The sequence below is a fragment of the Coloeus monedula genome, assembly GCF_965178545.1.
Source record: "Coloeus monedula genome assembly, chromosome: 10".
Classification (NCBI taxonomy): domain Eukaryota; kingdom Metazoa; phylum Chordata; class Aves; order Passeriformes; family Corvidae; genus Coloeus; species Coloeus monedula.
Window position 1 is genome coordinate 5,496,392 of NC_138790.1, and position 23,890 is coordinate 5,520,281.

The following is a 23,890-nucleotide window of genomic DNA, read 5'->3' on the forward strand; positions in this document are numbered from 1 at the left end:
TTGCAAACTTTTTATTTTGCTGAGAAAAGGACAATTACAGGAAAGAATTTAACACACCCTTCCATCAGCCCACATGCAAAGACTGAAGTCTTAGCAAAGCCCCGGGCTCTAAAATCATACGTGGCATATAGAAGATAAAAACTTATGGGAAATAATACATTTGTAATGGTAAAATTTCAGGATCAATTGACACAATGGAACAAGCAGGCAATGTGTTCAAAGCAGGAAACCTGAAGCATAATAAAGCTGCCATCAGCACACAGTCAACATTAACAATCTGTTGTGGCAACCAAAAGATCACTTGGGGAAAGAAGAATGAAGGGACAGTGAGCCCAACAATGGACAACTGCACCACTGGATAATTGGTACATCTTGGCCTAGACTTGGCAAGCTCTGGTATTATCAGTCTCCAGGGTAAGAGGGAAGCACGTTCATATTTCTGGTCGATCTCCCTGTTCATTTACTGCCCACGACGGTGTGAAGTGGCCCTGCAGCCTCACCTGATCTGACAGTCCTGTGTGCAGCAATGGAAACACGTGGCAATAGAGGGGATAAAATCTGGGTGGCAGAACCAGAAGACCACCTCTGGTTACCCACAGGGTAATGCTTCACTACCATGGCACCTAAGTTTCCTGGTCACACAGGACATTTATTCCTGATGGACTCCGCCTCTACTGCTCTACAGTTCTTCATCTTCCATTGCCTCCACCCAACACAAATTGTTTTACACAGGATGGCAAACTAGTGGAACTCCTGTCTCCAAATGGATGGCACACTGTATTTACGAACTTTCAGGTAGCACCAAAATACAAAGGAGGAATCTTATTTCCACAGAGTTGATGAAAGCCATCCCTTTTCTCCTACTGCACCTGCTCCGGAACACTGACCCGGTCCTCACTTAGGGCAAAGTAGCCCAACCGTGCCAAGATCAAGGACAAAAGGAGCATCTCCTACTCCTGCAGCAAACACCTCAGGAGACTAAAATCAGACAAAATTCCTTTCCCTTCAAGGTCTCTAGAAATCAAAAATACTTTTTTTAGAAGGATCCTATGGCATATGATGTGCCACTTTAGGAAACACATTTTCCCTTCCATGTTCCTCCCTTCACCTAGCTGGAGCACCAATGCACCCACACTGAGGTACTTTCCAAAAGTGCTTGAAGTCTGTAAACAAAGAGTATCCCATAAAGTGCTGAGTTTACATTTCATCTAAGACCAGCAGCAGCCAAGATAAGGCTGGTTTTGTCACAGGGATGAAAACAGGCTTCTTGTACCTACAGCCCCAAACACAGCCAGCAGTGTTCCACCAGCAGGCAGCTCCCAGCTAAGAAGGGATATTCCAGCCTTGGACTGCATCCGTAACCCCAGCTCTCACTCCTGCTGGAAAACGTAGATCCAGTGGTCCTCTGGAACAGGAATGGGACAGAAACACTCTAGGGGAGCCTCTCTTCCTGTAGGAAATCATTTTTGCCAAGAGCCAAACCAAATTCTACATCCTGGCCAACTTTCAGCTCAAAGGTCAGCAGAGTGCAAAACAAGTGGAAAGGGCGGGTAACAATTTGTCTGAGTAAATGACCAAGCAGTACAGGACAACAAAAACCTATTCAAAAAACAACACTTCTGCATTTCTATAATCCAGCAGTAAAATCAGGAACCAGAAGCACTGGTGGTAAGCTTTGGCAGGTTTCTGCTGGTGATGGTTGGCTTTTTTTAAAAAGCTCATTGATTTTGGACTGCATCCATCTCCAGCATTGTGGCTACACTTCATGTAGTAATTTACTTCAATCCAGAGTGCATTTCTACAGCCAAGTCTTTGTTTTGTAAATGTCACTGCACTTCAACACCATTAACCAGACACCCCTATTTCAAGCTGATATTCCTAAATTCAGTAAAAAGAAGTATCAGCAACACTGCAACTGAGCCAAATGAAAATGGAAAATGTTTTTGACTCCATATAGCTCTGAGTGCAGCGTAGTGTATAATTCATGTCTGGGAGAGTTTGGATCAGTTGATTAATGGGGCCACTAGTGCTATCCATCCCAAGACCCCCTGAAACCACCCAGTCATCCTCACTCCCCGTGGAGGCTTTCAGAGGAAAACATTTGTGCTTAAGGACTTCATGGATCAACTAGGCATTAACTTTCAGGCATTTTACTGATAACCAGAAGTCCTGGACTCCACGCCTGCTACAACGAGCTTCCCTTTCCATCTCATATCATTCATGTCCTTCCCAGTTGCCTGCTTGGATCAGATGGCAACAAGGCAAACAATATGCAGGCACTGCAATGTCTGAGCAACTGCAGCTATTAGGAACTGCAGCAAGGTGCTTTCCCAACTAGCATCTTTCCATTCCATATAAAGCAGAAGGTAAGCACAGCTTTGCCAAACCCCCTTGGGTTAGGAGTGAGAGGAACAGTGCTCCAAAGCTCATCTTCCCTCCTGTAGCTGGGAGAACACTGGAACTGGGACCACCACCTGACCCTCAAGGTCAAATGAATGTTATTTCAGAAAAGCAAGACAAATTAGTGCTTTATGACCAAGAAGTTTTCATTCATGGAAGCTTTCCCTTCAGAGGCTAAGTGAACAACTCCTATTGCCTGCTGCAAAACCAACTGCAGAGAACAGTCATTTTTTTGAACTGCTGAGCTCAAAGTTTTTCACCATATCTCTGATAGCTTCTAATTTGGTCACTGAAAAGTATGTAGGTTTAAAAGTATCTTGTTCTGCCTCTCTGGAAAGACCATCGGCAGAACAAATAAATTAACAGTGTTTGGATTCTCATTACCACAAATTAGCCTCAGCATAAGATGACAGAAGCAGAGCCAAGCTGTCTGTGGGTCCTTATGTGGCACCTGTTAGCACTCCATAAAGGACACAGAAAAGGGAGGCCAGGTTCTCTCTGCTGTCTGACCACAACAAAGCTTTCCTGTCAGACTATTGATACCTCTTCTGACAGCAACTTTCAGCCTGCACACCCACACCGCTCCTAATCCACTAACAATGAAGCAGTTGCCTTACTTGAAGTGTCCCCATGGAGTGGAGGGACTGCATGAGGAAATTGGGACAGGAATGGATGACTGCCAAATAACACGTATCCTCACCACAAAGACATCCATCTAAAACAATACACTTGTTTACATGCAAGCCTAAAATAACCACTGGGACAAAGAAAAGAGTAAGTTCAAAAGAGAATCTTTGGATCATCAAAGGAGAAAGTGAGATACAAAATGAAAGTGTCCTGTTTCATCATTCATTTAAAAGTTCTGCTGGGCATTTCAGGCTGCAGCCACAGGAGCAAACACAAAGGCAGGCACATCTTTAGATGGGACAAAGTGACCTGCTCCAAAATGCCTCCAAAACAAAGCCAGCTGTGAAGAGACAAAGGCTGACCGGGAGGATCATTACAACAGGCATATTCTCCTCCATTACACTGCTCCTATTACAGCCTGGATCACTTACTCATCTCATGCACTTACTCCTCCTTGCCTGTGATTCCATGTGGAGCAGTCACACATCTGTCGAGGGACTAAAACCATGGTTATAACCTTGAGGCTACACCATGGACCAGAACATGAAGAGAAGGCGAATGCATCAGCTTTCCATGAAACCCTCCCACAGGGCCCTGTTTGCATTCAACGTGTCAGACACCTGGAACATTTTGTGTCACTATATGATTCTGCAGGAGCTAATTCTGATGCTGTGCCTCCCAAACAGCCAGTTGGTGCTTTCATTCCTGCCTCTCTCCCTTCCTCCTGTCCTGTTACTCATGGGGAGGACATTTTGCAGCCTGCAGTTGATGCCAGTGGGCCTCTTCCTATCAGTGCTTTCAGCACTCGAGACAGACATTCAAGCAAAAAAACCAAAACAAAACAACACAACAAAAACCAGGAGTTTGATTTAGTAAAGTATTTGAGCAAAAGACTGGCTTGTTAATATTGAAAACTTTAAATGGGGAAATACAGTGGGACCAAACCTTAGTGCTAAAGCTGCCCGTATATATGGATTGGGCACTAGCCCAAATAAAACAAGCCTGCCCACAGCTGCGATATATTTAATCAGGTCTTACAGACCAATTATTTTGCACAGCTAAATCCAGCACTTGTGAAAATTGTCCTATTTCAGCTGTAGGAAAAGCTACTAAATAACATTTTCAATTTCAAGAAGAAAACCCAAGAAAGCATCTCTTCAAGTCCAAAATATCCACAGCCAAGAGCAGTACCGAGGCAGTACAGAAGGAATATTTAACCAAACACATATCAAAACTTCTACTCACGTGAGAAAGTTCCTTATTATTAATACTTGTGACACTTAAATGTCTTCAGAACTGCCTTTTGACTTCTTTGAAAGAATCTAAGGCGATAAGAACTTAAAAAAACCCAAAAAAACAAAAACACATTCTCCTTGGGTGTCTCCCCTTCCAAAAAAGTTGATCTCTTTTTCCCAATGAAATTCAACTCCCACTACTATGTTCTCAGAGATGGACTACTGAAAATCCATTTCTTACACCACAGTAATCTTGAGAATTATTTCACTAATACTGGTATAATATTAGTGGTATTGTCTGCTTTAAGTGCATAAAAAGCAGTTAAGACTTCCTTTCCCCAGAAGCAGGCAGCAAGGCTAACTACTGCTTTGCTTTGACTAAACTAACAGTACTAAAAATGTGTATATATAAAAGTAAATTGTGCATGAAAATTGTACAAGTAAACACCACCCCATACAAATGAATAAAGTGCTATTTTTCAGAAAGTCTGAGTCATTTCTCACTGCTGCAAGAAACATGAAATCTAAACAGCATCTGAAAGCTTCTAAAATCAGGGTTTCCTTTTCTCAGGCTGTAAAATGTGCTGTTGGCACACTCACTTTATCATTGAAAATAGCGACACATGAAAGCAGACCAAAAGGACAGAGTTAATTCAATGCAACAATCTTCTCCCCCTGTAAATGTCTCGCACAGCACCACTCTTAGCAACAGAATGTTTATCCAGCACAAGATAGAGAGGCTTTTCACTGACACCTGGGACAAAACCAGAGAACAAAAGCAGCTCCCAATGCAAGCGAGCAAAGTTACATTTTTCAAGTGTTCCCACCTAATGCAGACAGAAGGCCAGCCACAGCAAGTCACAACAAACAACCTATTTACCCACTTCCAGAAAATGCTTGTAAATTTAAACTGTGTGAAATGTCTAACTACCGCTTTCATTCCATCAAAAGGCTTCATCAGCAATGGACAATAAAGCCTCTGGCTTGACCTAAAAGGGCTGGTAGGTTAATCTATTCTGACCTTACCTTTATTCAGTCATAATACTGAAAGATTGCTTGAATGAATAACCAGCGTTTAACAATGCCAACAGCCACCCTTTCACTACAGTGCTCCTCTGAAGTGCCCTCCAAGCCAATTTTTTAATGAAGGGGGTATCAAACATTTTCAAAAATTAATTGTAAAATAAACCAAAATGTTATTTCTCACTCATGGGTAAAAAAGGAAAGAGATGTAAAAAAACAAAAGCAGAAGAAAATTTTTCTCTTGTCCCTTCATGTCTCTTTCAGACTTCCACCATCACTTATTGTCAATTTAAGATAATATGCTGTCTCTTATTAACTGTCAGTCTCATCTTTTATTTATAGTATTTTCACTCAAATGGGAGAAACTAGACAAAAAAAGATATTACTTGATAAAACCTGCCTTCTAACAATAGGCTTAATCATCCAGGCCCCAACACTTGGTATTTTAATAACTACTGGCTTCATTTCAGAACCCATTCCGTAAGAGTGCTCAGCACTGAACATGGCAAAGCAGAGTGTTAAAATTAAGCATGTAATTAGTCCCACAGAGGTCACTAAGCAGGATTCATCACTCATTGAGTGATTTAATCACTCAACTCTCATAAGTTTAAAGTTCACAGCCTATGTTTAAATGCCCTTCTGGAGAAAAGTCTCCAGTGCTCAACACTACAGTGCACAGTTATACCCAAGCATTTTCCTCCTTGTAATAGTACAATAACCACCTGTACAAAGGAACTAAATAGTCTCATATGTGCCTGTTAGAGCAAGGTACTCTTGCACTTAGACATGAAGCAAGAGCTGTGTTCTCATTTGACACCTCAGTTAGAGCACTTATTCTTCAGCATCAACAAACAAATGCGCCTTCATGCGATGTTCTACACCTGCAAATGGTTTGGCAACACAAGAGAGTATCAAAAAGCAAGACCATCAGGCACCGAAAAGACACTTGAAAATGCCTTAAAAAATCCACACTAACCCCAGGAACAAAGTCTTGGCTTCAATCTATTCCTGATTAGATTTAGGAAGATGCTTAACATACCAGACAAGATTAAGTGCCATCACCTTTATCCAAAAGCACAATCAAAGAACTGGGAAGCAAACCATAAGGCAGTGACAACAGCATGTGATGCAAGAGGAATGAAAAACAAAGATAAGAGCTTTCCTCTGGCTTGCAGAGGATACTGTTATAAACTACTCAAAATTTCCTACCTTGAAAAGCTGTGATGTGACCAACAATCATGTACTTCAGTTCAAAGTTCAGTGCCTGGATACTCTGAGTCCTCTCCCTTCGAACAGCTGCCTGGTAGCTTTCTTCCATTTTTTTGGTGCAACATGTTGGTGCCCTGTGTTGACAGATCTGTAAATCTGACTCTTAAAGCAAACAAGAAAAACACAATAATCAGAAAACGCTTGAACTTACACTACCGAAGTAATGCTTCTTAACATCAGAAACACCACATTTTAAATTTTGAAACAAGACAAAACCCACAAGGAATGACAACATGAAACTCAGCTGTTGTCAGAAGGACACAAAGTTGTGATTGTTTCATCTAAATTTAAGTAACATTACATTATCAGCTGCTAAGTTATTTTACACTGTTAAGAACACTGGGCACAAAAGTTACCTGAACACAGTTAGTGGCAGCACAACAATCATCATCATGAAGATGAACCATCAAAGGGGCAACATTCCCACTGTACATCTGGTGCTGAGGGTATCAAAATTTGAATGTGTGTTAACTTGAATGTTAACCATGCCTCAAATTAGGATCCAATACTCACCCAGACTGTGTCTCAAGGAATCACCTATTCACCTCTTACACTAGGGGAACCTTCTTTAAAAAATCTGAGCTCCTGGGCAGCTCACCAAAAAAAACAAAAATTAAAGGCACTGCAATCACTCTCACCTTGCAACTACAGAGAAAGTTGATTAAAAGCTTCATTCTTGTAGAATGGGGGGTTTTTTTAATCATTCCATCTTTGTATGTGTTTCAGCAAGTTTAATATCCTCAATAAGGAAACCTACATCACAGAGTTGTGATGGACACACTCAGAGTCTATTTGTTCTACAGCACAGGATACGCAAGTGCCAGAAAGGATCTGGTACAGACCGCAGATGAGTGTTTTCTCACGCTTCACAAATACATGTTTTAGAAGGGGAGGAAAAAAGCAAGAGACTATTAAGCAAGTAAATCCAAAACCAGAGGCACACATGAATACCAGAGCCCAAACAGTCACACAGTATGAAGCATGACAGTGTGTCAGGAGCTTCCTTCCCTCCACCTCAAGGCAGAAACAGATGCCTTGGGGGAAAGGGGCTGCAGGTGTCCACCTCCATCCCATCCTTCGGGCTCCAGGGAAGGAGACAGCCTTTCCCAGGAAGGCCAGTGCCATACAGGTGGCCAAGTTTCCCAGTCCCACCCCACAACTGGCTGTATGTGCCCTTTGGACTGGAGCTGGTATGCCCCCACACTGCCCTCTCTGTGCCCAAGGTGGGCCTCTGTTTTAAACCACTGCAAACACCACTGGCAATCCCTCCCCACACAGCACCAGTTGGGCTGGAGGGCACACATGGATGAAAACAGACCTGATTCTCCAAAGGGCCATAATTCCTTCAGAGGATTTCTCACCCAGGCCACTGCAGAGAACCCAGACCAGGCCTTGGGATAGAAATATTAATGAACCATCACCTGCACTACCTCTTGTAGTGCAGCCTTGCAGGTTAATGCACAGCAATACTCCACATAACTGACAGTGATTAAAAACAGGGGGATGCACACTGGAAAAACAAGGACACACACTGGAAAAATCAGTAAACACCCCCAAAGGACCAGGCTCTGCTCAGAGCCAGCTCCAGGTCACCAGCTCACTGAGACCAAACCTGGAGGGAGGAGCTTCAATAAATCTCCCTCACCAGGCAAAAAAATAAAAACACCGAGTTAGCTAAAACACCTTATTTGACTTGAAAATGTTGCTCCAGCTTATAGCAACTCTCATTGGAAAGTGCAGCTAATTTATGTCAAGAAGGTCAAAACCAAAGTAAAATATTTCAATTCGCTACATTTTTATGTAAGTTTGCAAACAAAGATCGAAGTTGTCACAGACTGAGCTGAATCAGGACACCATTTTGGGGGTGGATTTGTTTCACACTTCAATCTTATTTCAAATATAGGAAACAAAACTCTCCCCACTCCAGTGGGAAGTCCCAGACCCTGCTGAAGGCCCTGGCTGAAGCCAGCAGGCTGCCAAAAGCAGCAGCGGGAGGGCTGCACGCTCGTCACCGGCTGGGCACGCTCGTCTGCTCCCGGCTGCCAGAGAAGCTGTCCCAAGGTTGAAATTAGCTTCTTGGCCAGGCTAATTTTAACTTGGATGGGTTCCCTGATCCAGTTCACCCCCTCAACACGTTTGTCCTTTCACAAGGAACTTGGGGTCAGGGAAGGACCACTTCTCTTGAGCTGGCACCACCAAAGCATGAGTGAAATTGTAATACAGACTGCAGAGCGACTCAGTCACGCACAAATAGGTGTCTGAGCAGAGGGGTTGTAAATGTTGCTCGGCATCTGCACTGCCAAGCTGCTGACACCCAGAGCATTTCTCCTTACAGCAGCCCTCCACGGCTTTGTTTGATGGGGTTTTGCAAAGCTCAGACCTGTAACAAAAAAGGTCTGAAATCTCAGGTGCTCCGTGCTGACCCTGGCAAGGAGGCAATCCATGGCTATCAGAGCTGCACCTGGCATTCCCCTCTGAAACGAGACACATGGGAACCTGCTTCTCCTTCAGAAAGCTTTAAAGATAGGGATATCTCAGCTGGAACTGCACTCCTGGGATTCCCCACCCAGCTACCTCCCCTGATGAATATTCCCAGAGCATGAAGGCTAGGATTTGTTGATCCAGAGCCAAAATGACATAGAAGGCACTCTTAAACAGAAACGGCACTAAGCCCCTGACAGTTAAGGAGCCTGATGTAAAACACAGAGCATTGAAAGCACAGCGAAGAGCAAGCCCCACTCTCCTCAGAGGACTGTCAGGTCACTGCTGTCATGCACACAGCCTGGCAATTTCACTTGCTCCAGTATTAGCCTGAGGGTATCACTTTTAACACAATTATAGAAACCTAATAAAAGGTTTCAGTGCTATACATGCCTGGGTGCCGAGATTAAATTAGAACTCATTAGTAATATCTTAATGTCTCTAATAACTCTGATACTAATTTTAGTTTCTCTCATCTCTTTCATCTTAATGAAAAATACCCTCTCCAACAGGAAGAGGGGAGAAGCAGCAACAGAGGGGTGGCCAAGGGGCTGAGCACCCCAGAGACAGAGCACCCCATTTGCCCTGCTCAGAGTGTGCTGCCCACCAGCCATAGGGACACAGCCTTAAGGGAAAACTCCTCCCTTTTTTAAGGAACAAAGCCATTCAATACACCAGAGTTTAGAAAGCACCATTCCCAAAACACAGAAGTTACCAACAGCATCATTTCAGGATTTCACCCTGCTAATTTCCCTCTAGGACTTGCTTACCAGCTTTCCCCAAGCTGCCTCTCATTTCCTAACTAGTAATTTAGTTTGGGAGGCACCTCAAGCTCAACCTTCCCCTTAAAGCAGGTCTAACTACCTAAGAGCTTCATCCATCAAGCTTCAAGTGTCTACAAAGATCAACAACACCACAGCTTCTCAGGACATGTTTCAGCATTTGACTCCACTCACAGTAAAATAAGTAAATTAAAAATTTCTATCTAAAGAATTTCCCATGTTCCATCTCACATCTGTGGTTTTTCAGCATACAGCCATGTACCTACAAGAAGCTGACTCCACTTTCTCTACTTCCTCCCAAAAGGTAGCTGAAGACAGCAGTATGGCCTCCCTTAATCTTAATCTTCCTACAATGGAACAAACCCAGCTCTCCATTCCCACATGTTCCAGCCCCTGACCATGATGGGAGCCCTCTGCTAGACTCTTACTTTATGCCACAGATGCAAAGCACCTGCACCCCAAGGCACCTCTCCATTTCATTTTCTTATGCATTAACTTACTGACAGAGAACACTTTCAATTCTACATGCCTGGCCTTCAATTCCAAAAAGTTTATTAAAAGCATTCCTAAAACAAATTAGTTTTCTTCTTCAGATCAGATGTAAGGATTACTCTCCTGATTATGTACATTATTTTTCCATTCACGTCTTTTTCCCTTGAGTACTGGTTAAAACTGAGGCCCAGCTTATTTTTTAAAGTGAGAAAAACTACAGACTTTAAATCCTTACTGTTATTATAAAAACAGGATAAAGTATTTTGCTCCACTTTGAAAAACAGTCACATTCAGAAGTGCAGGAAAAAAAGTACCTGAGTCTAAAGCATGTGTGTTTTGGAATGCATCAATGATCCCTGTTGAAAACTACTCTGCGACCCCAAAGCACTCAATACATGCCAAAGGCAACACCTTCAGACACTTCCCTGTCACAAGTATAAATTACTTTTAGTGTTAAATGCACAGAAAACTATGTATCCTTACCTGACATCCATCTGGCCAGCTCTATCAAAATCAGCTGTGGACTATTTTGTTATGTGGTGATTGGAGAACTTTTTGTTTTGAATCAAAAAGTTTGGGACTTCATTCTGAACTTTGGTATAAATAAAATCTAATACTTTGGCCATTAAAACCAGCTGATTCAGTATCATTTCCCAAAAGCAGAGAGGCCTGTTTAGCAAACAACATTAACTTCTTCCAAAAGCTGAATATATATTCATTTTGTTAGCTGACCGTGTAGTTTAATAGTTCTGTCTTTAAAATGCTGCACACACTGTAAAAGCCATACTCTGAAACCAGAAAACCAAACTTTTAACACACACTAACTGATCTACCTGCACCAACTTTTTCAAAGACAGGCTGATTTTTTTTTTTTCCCCAAACAAGCTGAGCCTCTAATTTCCACTGCACAGAAGAGTCCTGAGCAAGCTCAATCAGAGGGTGAGCTCAGGGCAATCTGTCTTCTAACAGTTTTTGCCTTTGTATTTTGACAAACATTTCAACAGTATTTCCAAACAAAGCTTTAGTCCAAAGCCCAAGATTTTGGTGTTGTACAAATGTCTTCAAAGACTCCAAGATTGATTATGCCTTAGTAACACAGAGAAGGGTGCCAAAAGTACCTTGCATTGTGCCTGGCCCAGCTGAACAGGAGCCAACATTTCATCCGTCTTGAGACTCATCTGTCTAGTATAGCTGCTGCCTCAGCTTGAGGAAAATTCAGCAATTAAACACAAACTAATTCAGGGGAGGAGGCCAAATCAAAGGAAAAAGGAGCTATTTCCAACCAGGGCTCCCCCCCTGCAACTACTTGGGGAATGAGCAGAGCCCACACTAGCACAGCCACATCAAGGAAAGGGAACCCAGCCACTGTAGGCTGCCACAAGCTTGTAGGTTCTTTTTGCATGTAGCTCTTGTGCTTCAGCAGTGCAAAAACCATCACCACCTTCACCTGCAAGACTGCTGTCAAGAAACTCATCCACGGGCCACCCTCACCTAGCAGGGAGCACAGCTGCCCATGCACAGCCTTACACCAAGCTCAGTCCCACCACAAGTAATAAAATGTTTTCAACTAGAAAGACAAGCAAAGTATCTTAAAGTCATCAACTCAACATGTGCATAGTCAAACAGCTACAGTTTGATCTGTCAATGTGTAAAATATGGTAGTTACTATGCTTGAAATAGTGCCAGGAATTAGCACAAAAATCAACAAGCCAGTGCACAGTGCTCTGGGACATAAAATAGCAGCTAATTCGAGAAACCTTCTGCTCCCTGGGCTAGGCAAAGAAGCCAGGTAAGCTCCAGGGAGCAGAGTTTAAGTCAAACGGAGGTGTCTCTTCTTCCTGCATCAGGTTCTTCCTGCCAGGCCCTCCCACACACATTTTCTGACTAGGCAGAAAGAACTTTCCAATCTCTTTCCTCTATTTTGTTAAAATAATCCTATCATCATCTTTATATTAAAGATCACACAGACAAACAGCACATTGCAAGGTCCCTTGAAAACAAAAAGCTCATAAAATATGAAAGCAGAGCCTGAATTTGTCCCATCCATCTACATGCAACTTGACAACATGCATATATCCAGCAAGAAACCTTACAAGTGCAGTTTGCAAAACAGAAGTTATGAAAATTTCCTTTCCCCTCATCCCTTCTTTCATAATGTACATTAACAGAGATACTGTTTAACTTGATCAGTAGACTTTGCCTTCTCACTGTTCTTCTGAAATACACTGAAACATGACTAAAGCCATGACCAGATGCGCTATTCCAGTTGAAACAATCAAGGCTAAAAGATAAATACACCTCAAGTTTTATCAAGCACAGCTTAGATAATCTACTAATGTAACTACTAGCAAGTGGAGCTACTTCCAATTCTGTCAAGTCAAACAGCTTGCATTTGCTCAAGAGCTCCTGACTAGACCCAGAAAAAAAAAAAGGTATAAAACCCCACAAAATAGAAGGACCACTTGATTGCACTGGAATTACACCTGCAAATCTAAGGGTGGTAGAAGCCTTGAATGGGACAGGAGGGGGGACAGCAAGAAACACTAGATGTCATGACTCCAGAGAGCTGGCAGCATCATCAAGTGCCACAGCTTGCAGGACAGCTGGAGACGATCTGGCACTGGCCCTGATCAGCTTCCAGAGCAGGAACTCTTCCAAATATACAGCTCTTAAGGGCAGCATCTGCACAATGAAATGTTCCTAGGCCCGTTCACAGGTGCATCTTGTTCAAGTTTTCCCCACTCTGCTGCTTGCCTGGTTCTCACTGCTCTTGTATGCTGATTTTTGGTGTACTTTGCAAAGCACCTTCTGCCCTACTCCATAGATCACTGCCTGGTAGGTTTTTCACCTTGGCTTGTGCCCCACAGAACCTTTCTTGTTCCTGGACCCAATGAGCAAAAAAAGCATCTGAGTTCTCTAACCCAAATGTCCCTCCAACTCACTGGAACCTACACAGGCATAAACCAGGCACTCCCTTCACTCCTCAAAGTCCCTCTCCTCACTCAAGATTCCCTTCTATTGTTCCTCCCGGGGCCCCTCAGCTACCCTTCCCCCGCCTTCCTCCAATTGCTTGCACACCTGTGGGACATCCTAGAGCAGCTGGACACATTTTCAGCCCATGGGCCACAGCTTCCTTGCAAGGAGGAACAGCTGTTGCAGGGAGAGAACTCATCATGTCACTCATCCTCAGTTTTCCAGGCTGCTCCTTACAAAGTCTGGCTGCACCCAGGAAGCTGAAGGCAAAGAGCTAAGAAGGCAGCTGCAGTCACTATTCCTCACCTCATGCCTGTTACCAGACCTGTGGCACAGATCACAAGAGCAGCCCCCCCACCTGCCCCAGGCACCTTCAGCCAGGTTGCTTTTAACAGGTGATTTGCCTTAACTGGTCTAAACGGGAGGGGAGCAAGGCAGGAGTCTCCACCACAGGACTGTCACAGCAGTGGGTGAGGCAGAGCAGCTGGGCCATAAACCCCTCACTCACTGCCGCAGCCACCTCCCAGGGAAGGGATCTTCAGTCTGATAAACAGGAGGAATAGGGGGTGGAACACATACATACACAGGAATAAAAAGTCCTGTAACACATCTACAAAGCACCTACAGTTAGAGAATTTCCAGCGTTCCCCAGAACAGCCTGATTTTCAGTAGGGTGTTGGAAGACACATCTTTGGCATCAATGCCAAATGGCCATAATGCTACTGCTCGAAATCATCTCTTGAAGGAACAAAGAGCAAGTAACTTCCCACAGTTCACCAGCCCCTCCCTCCGGTCCTCCCCCCTACCAGCCCTAATCTCAGAACCAGCAAAATTTCAGTAGGAAGGCACAAAACCCACCTTACAGTAATTTCACTCCAAACTCTTAAATTTAACAGCTGAGCAGTTGAGAAGAGACTCTTGCCTGGTACATGCAGGTGCAGCAGGCAAGCACTGCCTGCCATGCCCAGGGATTGCACTGTGGCCACTTCTTCAGGTCTGGTACTTCCTTAAATGGGTGAAATTCTTTAACGCTGATTACATTTAATAACTTCCCAGGAGCCCAGTGCTAAGTGAGATATTCTTTGCATGTGGTTCTATCTGGAAGGCAGCAAGATTCTGACTGCTAAAGAGCTTGCTAATTACACAGGACATGCAAATTCAAGAGATTTATACTCTCAAGGATCCATCCTTTTATCTCCTACAGTTGATAAAAAAGCATGAAGACTGATGTATGTAAAGCACATTATAAAACAACCTAGGTTGGTAGATATTGGTGGATCTTCAACAAGGGGGTTTCTACATTAACTGCAATGCCAGCTCCTTCCTCTGTTTTCCTGGGACAGCACGTATAACTGAATGCAGAGGTGAGAGAAAAATCACAAGAACTTTCATTAATTTAGAGTATTATGACTCATCTTTCACTGTGTCTCATCACATTCCAAGCAGTAAATCCCATATATTTTCTCCACCACCAAAAAAAACCCCCATAAACACATGTAAAATATTTTTGAGAGGAGTCTAGTAATAACCTTCCTACTCCGTATCATCCAAGGACAACAATAAACTAACAGCTGCATTTCTGCTGTCCAGAGGGGACAGCATTTCACTGCCACAGAGCCCTGCCTTACCTGAAGAATGAGCCACAGAAACCACAAGAGGTGGAAAGCCTAAACCGGAACACAGGCATGTAGAGCCCTGCGTTTACAACAAAACTGAATTGTGTATAAATGAAAGAAGCAGGTCTCTAGCCCAGTACAGTGAGACAAAACACCTTCTGAATGCAAATCACACAGGCTGCCTATCTAGTCCTACAGGGAGGACATAAAATTCTTTATGAGAGGTGTGAATCACCTCATTCATCTCAACTTCAAACCCTAATGATAATTCAGATGTTAACAACTGTTTTACCAACTTTTTAATAGGAACCACTTCCTAATATGCTTTACCTGCTGTGGTAAGATCCATATAAGGTGGCAAAGCACAGAAAATTCCAAAGACACTGATAGGTTCATGATAAAATGTACTTCCTATTCTTCATTTTATCTGCCAACATAAAAAATTTGTAAGAAGATTAGACTAGAAGAAACAAAAGCAAATATAAATCTAAAGGAACCATGGGACTGTTGGACATTTGAGCCACAGCCTCAGAAAGGGAAACCGCAAGAACAGTATTCAAGAGGAGAGCAAAGCAACTCCTCAATACTCCCTTTCCTCCCAAAATTTGAGTACTTCTGTTTTGCCAAAGCCATACATGAAGCCAAGTGCTCAGACAACTGTTTTCTCCTCTTTAAAAATACACACTGATCGTTCCTAAGTATTAATTTTACAACCCAAATCCTAATGCTTTCAATGAGCTTGTCCTGCAAGCCTGTAACTTCATTTTTATGCATGACTTAAGAATGAGAAATGACTGGTTTTGATCAGTTTTTACCATTATTGGAGCAGATTTCTTTAGGATCCCATTCTCAGTTTCATAATTTATTTTTAGGGAGAAGAAAGAGGAGAATTACAAAAACCTAGGTGAAATACCCAAGAATTTTAAGAAGAGCACACTGCACTTTTAATACTATTTACACAAAAAGAAGAGCAATCATTTACAGAGCTGAACCAGAACTAAGCAACTGATTACTAGACAAGACATCCCTCACTAGGGCCAATTCTTCAACTTCATCACCCATGACACAGTAATTAATTAAAACAGGCTGCAGCAAGACTACAGCATCACGAGGTCTCTGCATCTCATTCCCTTTCTGTAGTTCCTTATGCAGACAATGCCACTGTGCTGTCACTGCTCTAAAACTGGAATTTGATGCCACCAATTGGACCCACAAGCATTGGGAGGCATCCCACAGCAGGAGAGGGAGAACATACGTGACAGTAACTGGAGAGGAGCACTCATTCAGCATAACCACGCAGAGGAACCAGCTGACAGCCCCACTGGTCACACACAGGGCACCAGGAGGCTGTTTTTGATAGTCTAGTTTGAACCTAGATTTATGCTCAGATGACTTCTCCCACGCTAGACAACGTGTGCAGGGAAGAGGAAAGGTAAGCAACATCAGAGAGAACTTGGCTCAGCACCCCCTGATGTCAATGGAGACACCCAGTGGCATGAAGTCATACAAAATACAGTGAAACACAGCTAGACACAGCACTGGGCTTCATGCTTCTGTGGGATTTAGCAGTTTGAGACTAACACAGCTCTGTACCCAGAGAGCTTTGGGTCAAACTCTTAAGCAGATCCTGGAACAAGGATCACAGCCAGGAAACCTGAGAAAACTCACCCTTAATAAGAAAAATCAAAATTAAAGAGAAAAATGAACCTACAAAGAATTATAATTTAGAAAAACTTTCATTACCTTAGAGTAACTTGCATTTGATTTCAGACAGTTGCTTGTGATTTTTAGCTGCATGCATTCAATGAAAACCAGTGGAAGGTCAAGAAGCTAAAACCCCAAACACATCATGGAGTTGGTGACAGCATTCAGTGGTCTAAAAAGCAGTGAGGGCCCACCAGCAAAGTTAATCGAACCCCCATGAAATTAAGGGCCACAACAGTACTTCCCCTTAAGCACATGGCAGTGCTCAGGATGGGACTGGCCTTCTGCCCTTTCTCATTTGTTTTGGCTGTGCTCTGTTCTGTCTGCATAGAGCATGGAGGATGTTCTGATTGTACCAGGAGCAGACAGGAATGAAGAGCTGAAGAACTGCAGACCATCCACAATGAAATCTCACCTGAAGGGGCCATTCCCTGACTTCTGGGTACCAGCCATAACCCTAAACTGGAAAGCAGCCGAGCTCACTGCACAGGACACATTCCACCACCCTCTCCAGGACCCCAGCAGTGTGTTCAGCAGGAAAACTGTATCTTTCTGGGATTTCTTGAGCCAGGATACTGGATTCTGAAACAGATGCTGCTTCCCAAAGGCTGAGGGGAAGCAGGAAGATGTCCTAAAAGCCTTTAAGCTGGGACCACAGGCAAATAACTTTTGAAAAACCAGTGTGGAAACCTCTGATGGGCTCCTACACTTGCCAATATTAAAATGTATGTTTGACCTTAGGCTCCACACTTTGTTTCAGACATGGAAAAGAGGAAGACCTCTTCCATTAGTTTGCTTAGACAAGTAAGCAATTCCTAGTGGAGAGTGCCCTTTGCTATGTGCCGTGTTCAGGGTCTTCCTGGAGCCTGCTTTTGATTTGGACCCTCTGCACCTGTTATATAAATTAAGAAATCTTGTTTCTTCCCTGACATCACTCCAACAAGGCACCTTCATACCACACTGAACTGATTATCCTTCCCTTCCCACTTGTGCTATTCCACTCAGAACCACCAGCCTGGAGCTCCAGAGCTTCCCACTGGGGGTGCCCAGCACAGCCCCCATGTCCCAGAGCTGCCTGAAGCCAGCTAGACACACGGGCAGGCAGTGCTGGCTCCACTCAATTCCCTTTGGAAAAGCCAGAGGCCAGCAGTTCACAAGGCAGCCAGGCTGGGGATGGCAGCCACCGGAGACACAGCAGCCAAGCTGACACAAGCTGGCCCCAGGCAGCCCTCGCTACTCAGCTAATGTTTTGGCACCTGTGATAGTGACTTAGAACAAACTTTCCACATGTCAGCCAACAGCCCTGCCAACAAATGACACCAACACTTTTCATCCCAGTTGGGGTTTATTTCTATCAGAGAAGGCCACAGAGCACAGCAGGTCTGTTACCAGTAAGGGGGAAGCTCCCAGTAAGTTTTAGATCCCAACCAGGTACAGCCAAACCACAGCTGCTTTTTGGGGAATGCAAATGTTTATATTTCCTGACATATCTAAGGCAAACCAGATTAGAAAGAGTAATTAAATTATTGCAGTTTGAAACTGAAAATGCAATGCTTTAGCCAAATACAACTGTAGGCTGCTCCCAATGGTAACAGATATATTTTTCTCAAACTTCAAAACTAAGATTAGGAGATTAAAGTCAAGCCTTCTCTGAGCAGAAGTTTGAAAGCCTTTCTCTGAGAGCTGTGCTTCCAATTTCTTTTTTAAAAGCCCTACTCTGTTTTGAGAAGCCAGTGGTTTTTCTACATATGCTTTGTTCTCTTGCCTTCACATTCATTACACCACTCCTTTTAACCACCCATATAAAAAGAGAAGAAACACTGCTCTTCTGAAAGCTGGATTCTTGTTGTGAGTTGCAGGGAGGAAATATTTTCACCACCACCACAGAGCAACAATATCAACCTCTGGGTGCTGTTCCCCAAATATTACTTAGCAAGCCCCTGTTCCTTCTAAAACCATCACTCCATCCTTCCAGCTCCCACTTTTTTAGGTTTCCTTATGGAAGGACAATGGGGCAGGAACACAGGACATAATGGTTTGACATTTGATTAGAGGGATGGAGCACCTCTCCTACAATGAGAGCCTGAGTGAATTGAAATTGCTCAGCCTGCAGAAGAGAAGGGTTCAGGGTGATCTAATTACAGCCTTCCAGTACCTGAGACGAACCGACCAAAAAAAAAAAAAATGGAGAGGAACTATTCCCAAGAGCATGGAGTGACAGGACAAGGAGGAGTAGATTCAAACTCAGAGTAGGCTTAGATTAGATATTAGGAAGAAATTAATTGCTGTGAGGGTGGTGAGGCCCTGCCACAGGTTACCCAGAGAAGTTATAGATGTTCCATCCTTGGAAGTGTTCAAAGCCAGGCTAGACAGGGCTTTGAGCAACCTCATCTAGGGGAAGGTGTCCCTGCCTGTGGTAGGATTTGGAATGAGATGATCTTTAGGATCCCTTCCAACCCAAACCATTCCATGATTTCAACCTCAGAGAGTCCCAGGACAAGCCATGTAAAGTCCAGCCATGCAGACAGACAGATGTGCTTTGGGGAGGCAAGACATGAGCTCTGACCTGGAGCAGTGGAGCACGATCTGAATTTAGGCACAGCATCATGCCAGGTATGGCTACACTGCTGGCAGCAAAGGACTGGATTATAGGGATCTGGAGCAAGACCAATCAACCTGGAGACAAACGTCGAGCCTTTTTTAGCCACAAAGAATAATTTCCCTACATCGGTAACAATAAAACAGTGCTCAAGAATTAACACCTCAAAACAGTGAAACACTGAAAAACAGAGGGTTAAGGACCAGAGCTTCCCTTGACTGGGAAAATTAGAGATACTCAGACTTGCTCTGGAAATCCCATGTCTATTTGCAAGACTTAAATTTTGATAACTGTCTTCTGTTTTCAGTAGCCTAATTGCCACCTCACCTACACACCTGCAATATAGTGAACTGCCTACCAACCAGCAAAATCTAGGGTGAATATTTTATTTAAGTTAGGAGCAAATGCTCCACATCTCCAGGTATCTCCATGATGCCTTGCTACAACAATGCAGTTTCCCACTAGCAGCCTTGCAACTCGACTGCTGCTCAAAGTCTGATCACTTGAAAACTGCTTTTTCTGCATGCTCCTGTCCACCACTACATAGCAAATCTATGAATTTGTTATTTTGCCTTCCTGATCCTGGAATTTCATATCCCCACACTCTACGTCTGTTCCTTCTTCACAATACTCAAACTTATAAAGGAGGACGAAACCTATTCTTAGGGCTCCAACACCAAGTCAAGTTATAATCCTTGATGAGTCACCACATCTGGAATTCACCTCATTCCAGGTGCATTTAAGCTAGATTCATTTACACCAACAAGCTTATTGCTCTGTGACCAGTGCAAAAGCACAGAGCATTGTCTCAGAGCAGAACACACCAGAGCAGTTGTCACATTAAGTGTTACTGCAAAGAGGAAGGTCCTCAGGATAGGGTAAGAAGCAAAAGGCCTGTATTTTAGCAAGGAAGAGTTAGGTTTTGCATTAGGAAAAACCTATACAGTAAGGTAATTAAGCACTGGAACAAACAGACTAAAAAGGCTGTGATCTTCTCTCACTGATTTGAACAGTTTATTCTGGCCACAAGTAGAGGGAATGGACCAGATGATCACTTCAGGTCTATTTCAGTACAATTTTCTGTTATTCTAATCTTTCAGCAGCTCTCAGCAGTGTATTTTTCTAATTACATCCAGTTTTCAACAGATTAGTCTCCCTTTATTCACATTTCCTAGCATAAACACCCAGAGCAAGCTGTTCCTGGACACCAGCTCCTTTGGCACTACGTTGCTGCACCTTTTGTGAGGATTTGGCCCTTAAGATCTCTCAAGAGTAGAGCTTTAATTTCACAGCACGGATCTTGCTCATTTTACTCCATATTTACTGAGAACAAAGGGAAGACTATGCAAATGCCCTGCTACTTAGACCTGAACAAAGTGGAAGCAAACATGTAGATGTGAATAGGAGACATAATGGTAGGAAAAAAAGCAGACCTTTTCAAAAGTAAAATGACTTTGTCAGGGTCCCTTTGCACTATGTGCATGGATGATTTGTGACAAAACAAAAAAGTGCTAGCCTAGCACGTCACCCATGTCAGAGATTAGAGCACTTCAAAACCTTCAGTAGTTCAAGCACTTGCTGGAACTTGAAAGGCTTTCTTATGCAGTGCTTAGCTTCTTTATGGCTTTTACACGACTTTGATGTGCACCTAAGAGTGAGGAATCTTAAATCTGAAGGTTTTCTATGGAAACACCCTTATCATATAATAAATTGCAAGATCTCATCACCCTGATTAATGTGAGTCAAAGTTTGCAAAAGTTTTTGCCAGAAGTTAAAAATTCGGAGTCGCTGTTTTGATACCCAAATAAGAACCCTGAAGTTCCAAGCACTTAGTCACTTTCAAAAGCTTCTACAATAATAGCACTGGTGTAGTATTTCTAGTCATTGACAAAGTATGGTGTGCAAGGAAGTAGGTGCTTATGCAAGTGTCACTTTCTCCTCCACTCTCATTCCCTCTCTAAACCAAAGATTTAGAGTTTTCCTTAAAGTTAAGGGATCTGTGGAAACACAATCGGTTTCTCCTGTGTTACGAAACCTCTTCTCTGAGTGCAAACACGGGTGTGTAAACATCAGCTTCGTTTTCCCCCCCACTATACACCCTTAACCCCCAGGAGCATTAATGGGAATTATGCATGCATAACGAGCACAGAATAGCCCCTTTATGAATAGGGGCCTTGTTGGAACAATGAATACATTTAACCATTAACATCTAGGGATGTGCCCAACTATCCAATTTAACTAGCTGCCAAACAAAGCTACCATGACCTAGCTGATATTGTCAGGTTTGCAAGTGCAGCTCTCTGAAATTTGTCTCTCATTTGTTTTTAAAGGAGGTGACGGTGGTCTGCGCAGGAGCTCTTTGTCAGAAGGAGCTCCTTGCAGAAGGATGGCATCCAGAAAAGCTTTCACATCCACCATGCAATGGAAGAATTCTACAGAGAGAAAGACCATGACCCCAGGAAGGAAGCAGAGTCATCAGAAGACCAAAAAAAACCCACATATATATAATTTAAGTGCATATATATGCTGGCCATCAGTATTAATAGAAACTCAGTAAGAGCAGAGAAAGGCAGAATACAGCACAGAATTATATAAAAAAGGTTGAAAACCGTATTTCAAAAGAAAAAAGTGTGGAAAGACTACTTCCAGGGGAATAATTTTGTCCTCTACAGGTCTGAAGTTCCCATGCAATTGCCTGGCTACACTTGCTCTTTATTTCTATATTTTAGCTATCAAAATGCAAGACAGAACCTGAGGATATGTATCAGTGAAACTCCCCTGAGACTTTTGAGTCCACAAAATAAATGTAATGGTATCATCTGCGATACTCAAAATTCCTCCATTGTCTTAATTTCTTTCTGTATTCTTCCAGCTTGTGTCATGAAATTTCACAAGTTAAAACTTTACACATTAATCATGCATGTATGAATACACCAAGAAGGTAATTAATAAACGTCCTTTAAGACTAATGTACTGAAAAGACTAAAACAGATTTATTCTCCTGGAAGTGTATGCATAGTGTGCATCCATAAGAGGCAAGGTTGCAACTGCTCCATCATAAATCATTTGTGTAACACTGCTGAGCTCCTTGGTGCTGTAGAATGGCACAGAGCCCCAGGAGGGTCCAGGACAAGCCAGCACTCTGTAAAACTCATCTGTCAGACTGCCAGGGTAAGCCTTTGGGCAGAACTTTGTACAGGAGACCACTGTTGAGCCAGAGGGATCCTCTGGGTGCCACCCCACTAAGCTGTATAGCTTCACCTGCCATCAAACACCACAAGACTACTGGACTCAGTATGGAATTAGCAAAGCCACCTGAGTTTCATTTCACATCCTAAAATAGGGTGGCAAACATGGTCCTTAGGTTCTTCTACAGGATAGTCTAGTGGACCAGCTACAGCAGTTCAGACACAAAGGGCTCACTGCATCACCATCAGCACTGCTATAAAAAATACTGAGCTGTTGTAAGGAACAAAATGCAGCCATAAAAAAGTGCCAGAGCAGGTTGGCACAGTCCTGCTATGGCTACTCCACGCACAACTCAAGCAGTTCCCTGTCCAGACCAGGCTCAGTCTCCAGCACACCCAGATCTACAGACCACCCTGGGTCAGGAAGGACACAAAACAGGAAAAAAACCTTGTCCCCCTCGGTCTGTGCTATGTAATCCTGCACACCCAGCTCTTAGCTTGAGGCTCTGGTTATTTCTGTGGATCTAAACACAAGACACTGTGCAGAAATATTTTCTGTTTTTCCATCAAATAATATACTGCCTCAAAACACTAAATCTTAACTGCTTGGGTAGAAGATTTAACAGGCTTGCCTCCCTATCTTATTCTATCCTTAGGATAAACCAGTAAATACTAGGTAGATGCCTTATTTCATCCACTGGTGCCGCTCAGAAGTAACTTGTATGTGAACAAAGCAAATACCTTTAAATATATCTTCATGGATATGAGAATGAAGCTATCATCTTAAATACTGACACCTAATCAACAGATTGATACACTCAGTATAAATTTTGTCACAGGCCTGGCTGCTGTCTGGGAATTGACTCTGGTCCACCAAAATTTGTATTTTCCCCTAGAAGCAAAAGCTGTGCTCTAAACTGGTATGTGATGAGTATGCATTTCAACTATTATGAAATATATGCCTCTTTATGACATTTTATACTTTCATGGGACAAAGATTCAATTACAAAGACTTTACAATATTTGGAACTCTAGCTCTAGTTTTACATGGTTTAAAAGCAAAACCCTTTCACCACCCAGGGGGCATTTTACACATATCCTTGCTTTTACAGATCCTCAGGCTATGCCATTTTTCCATGATTTATCCTTATAAAAGCTCTTACTTATTTTGATATATTTATTTTATTGATTTATATAGTGATTATCATGCAAACTTTGTTTCCACTTACCACATTAGTGCCTTTTCATCAGTACTGCTCTTTGGTTAAGAACTGTTTGCTCAGACCTGCCACACTGGCATGGTGGTGTGGGAACATTATTTTTATATTATTTTCTGATAACAATCTGGTAGCAAAACTTCAGTGGCACATAAAGTATTACAGAGGCAGCTCTTGGGAGCCACCAGTATTTTAAGGATGAATCATTTCTTACTAAGCTTGTTTTCCATCCCAAAATCCAGTTCAACACCAGAATCACCAGATCTTGAGCTGACCATTAAAAA

General features: G+C 42.9%; 1 protein-coding gene across 1 annotated transcript in view; it reads right to left on the reverse strand.

Moving 5' to 3' along the window:
- LOC309576577 (glypican-5-like) overlaps positions 1–23,890 on the reverse strand; it is a gene marked incomplete at its 5' end in the record, with an annotated part of 330,180 nt that overhangs the window by 300,129 nt on the left and 6,161 nt on the right. Inside the window, one exon of the mRNA XM_082287977.1 lies at positions 6,495–6,656. Coding sequence (XP_082144103.1) covers positions 6,495–6,656 — 162 coding nt within the window. The remainder of the gene's footprint in view (positions 1–6,494; positions 6,657–23,890) is intronic.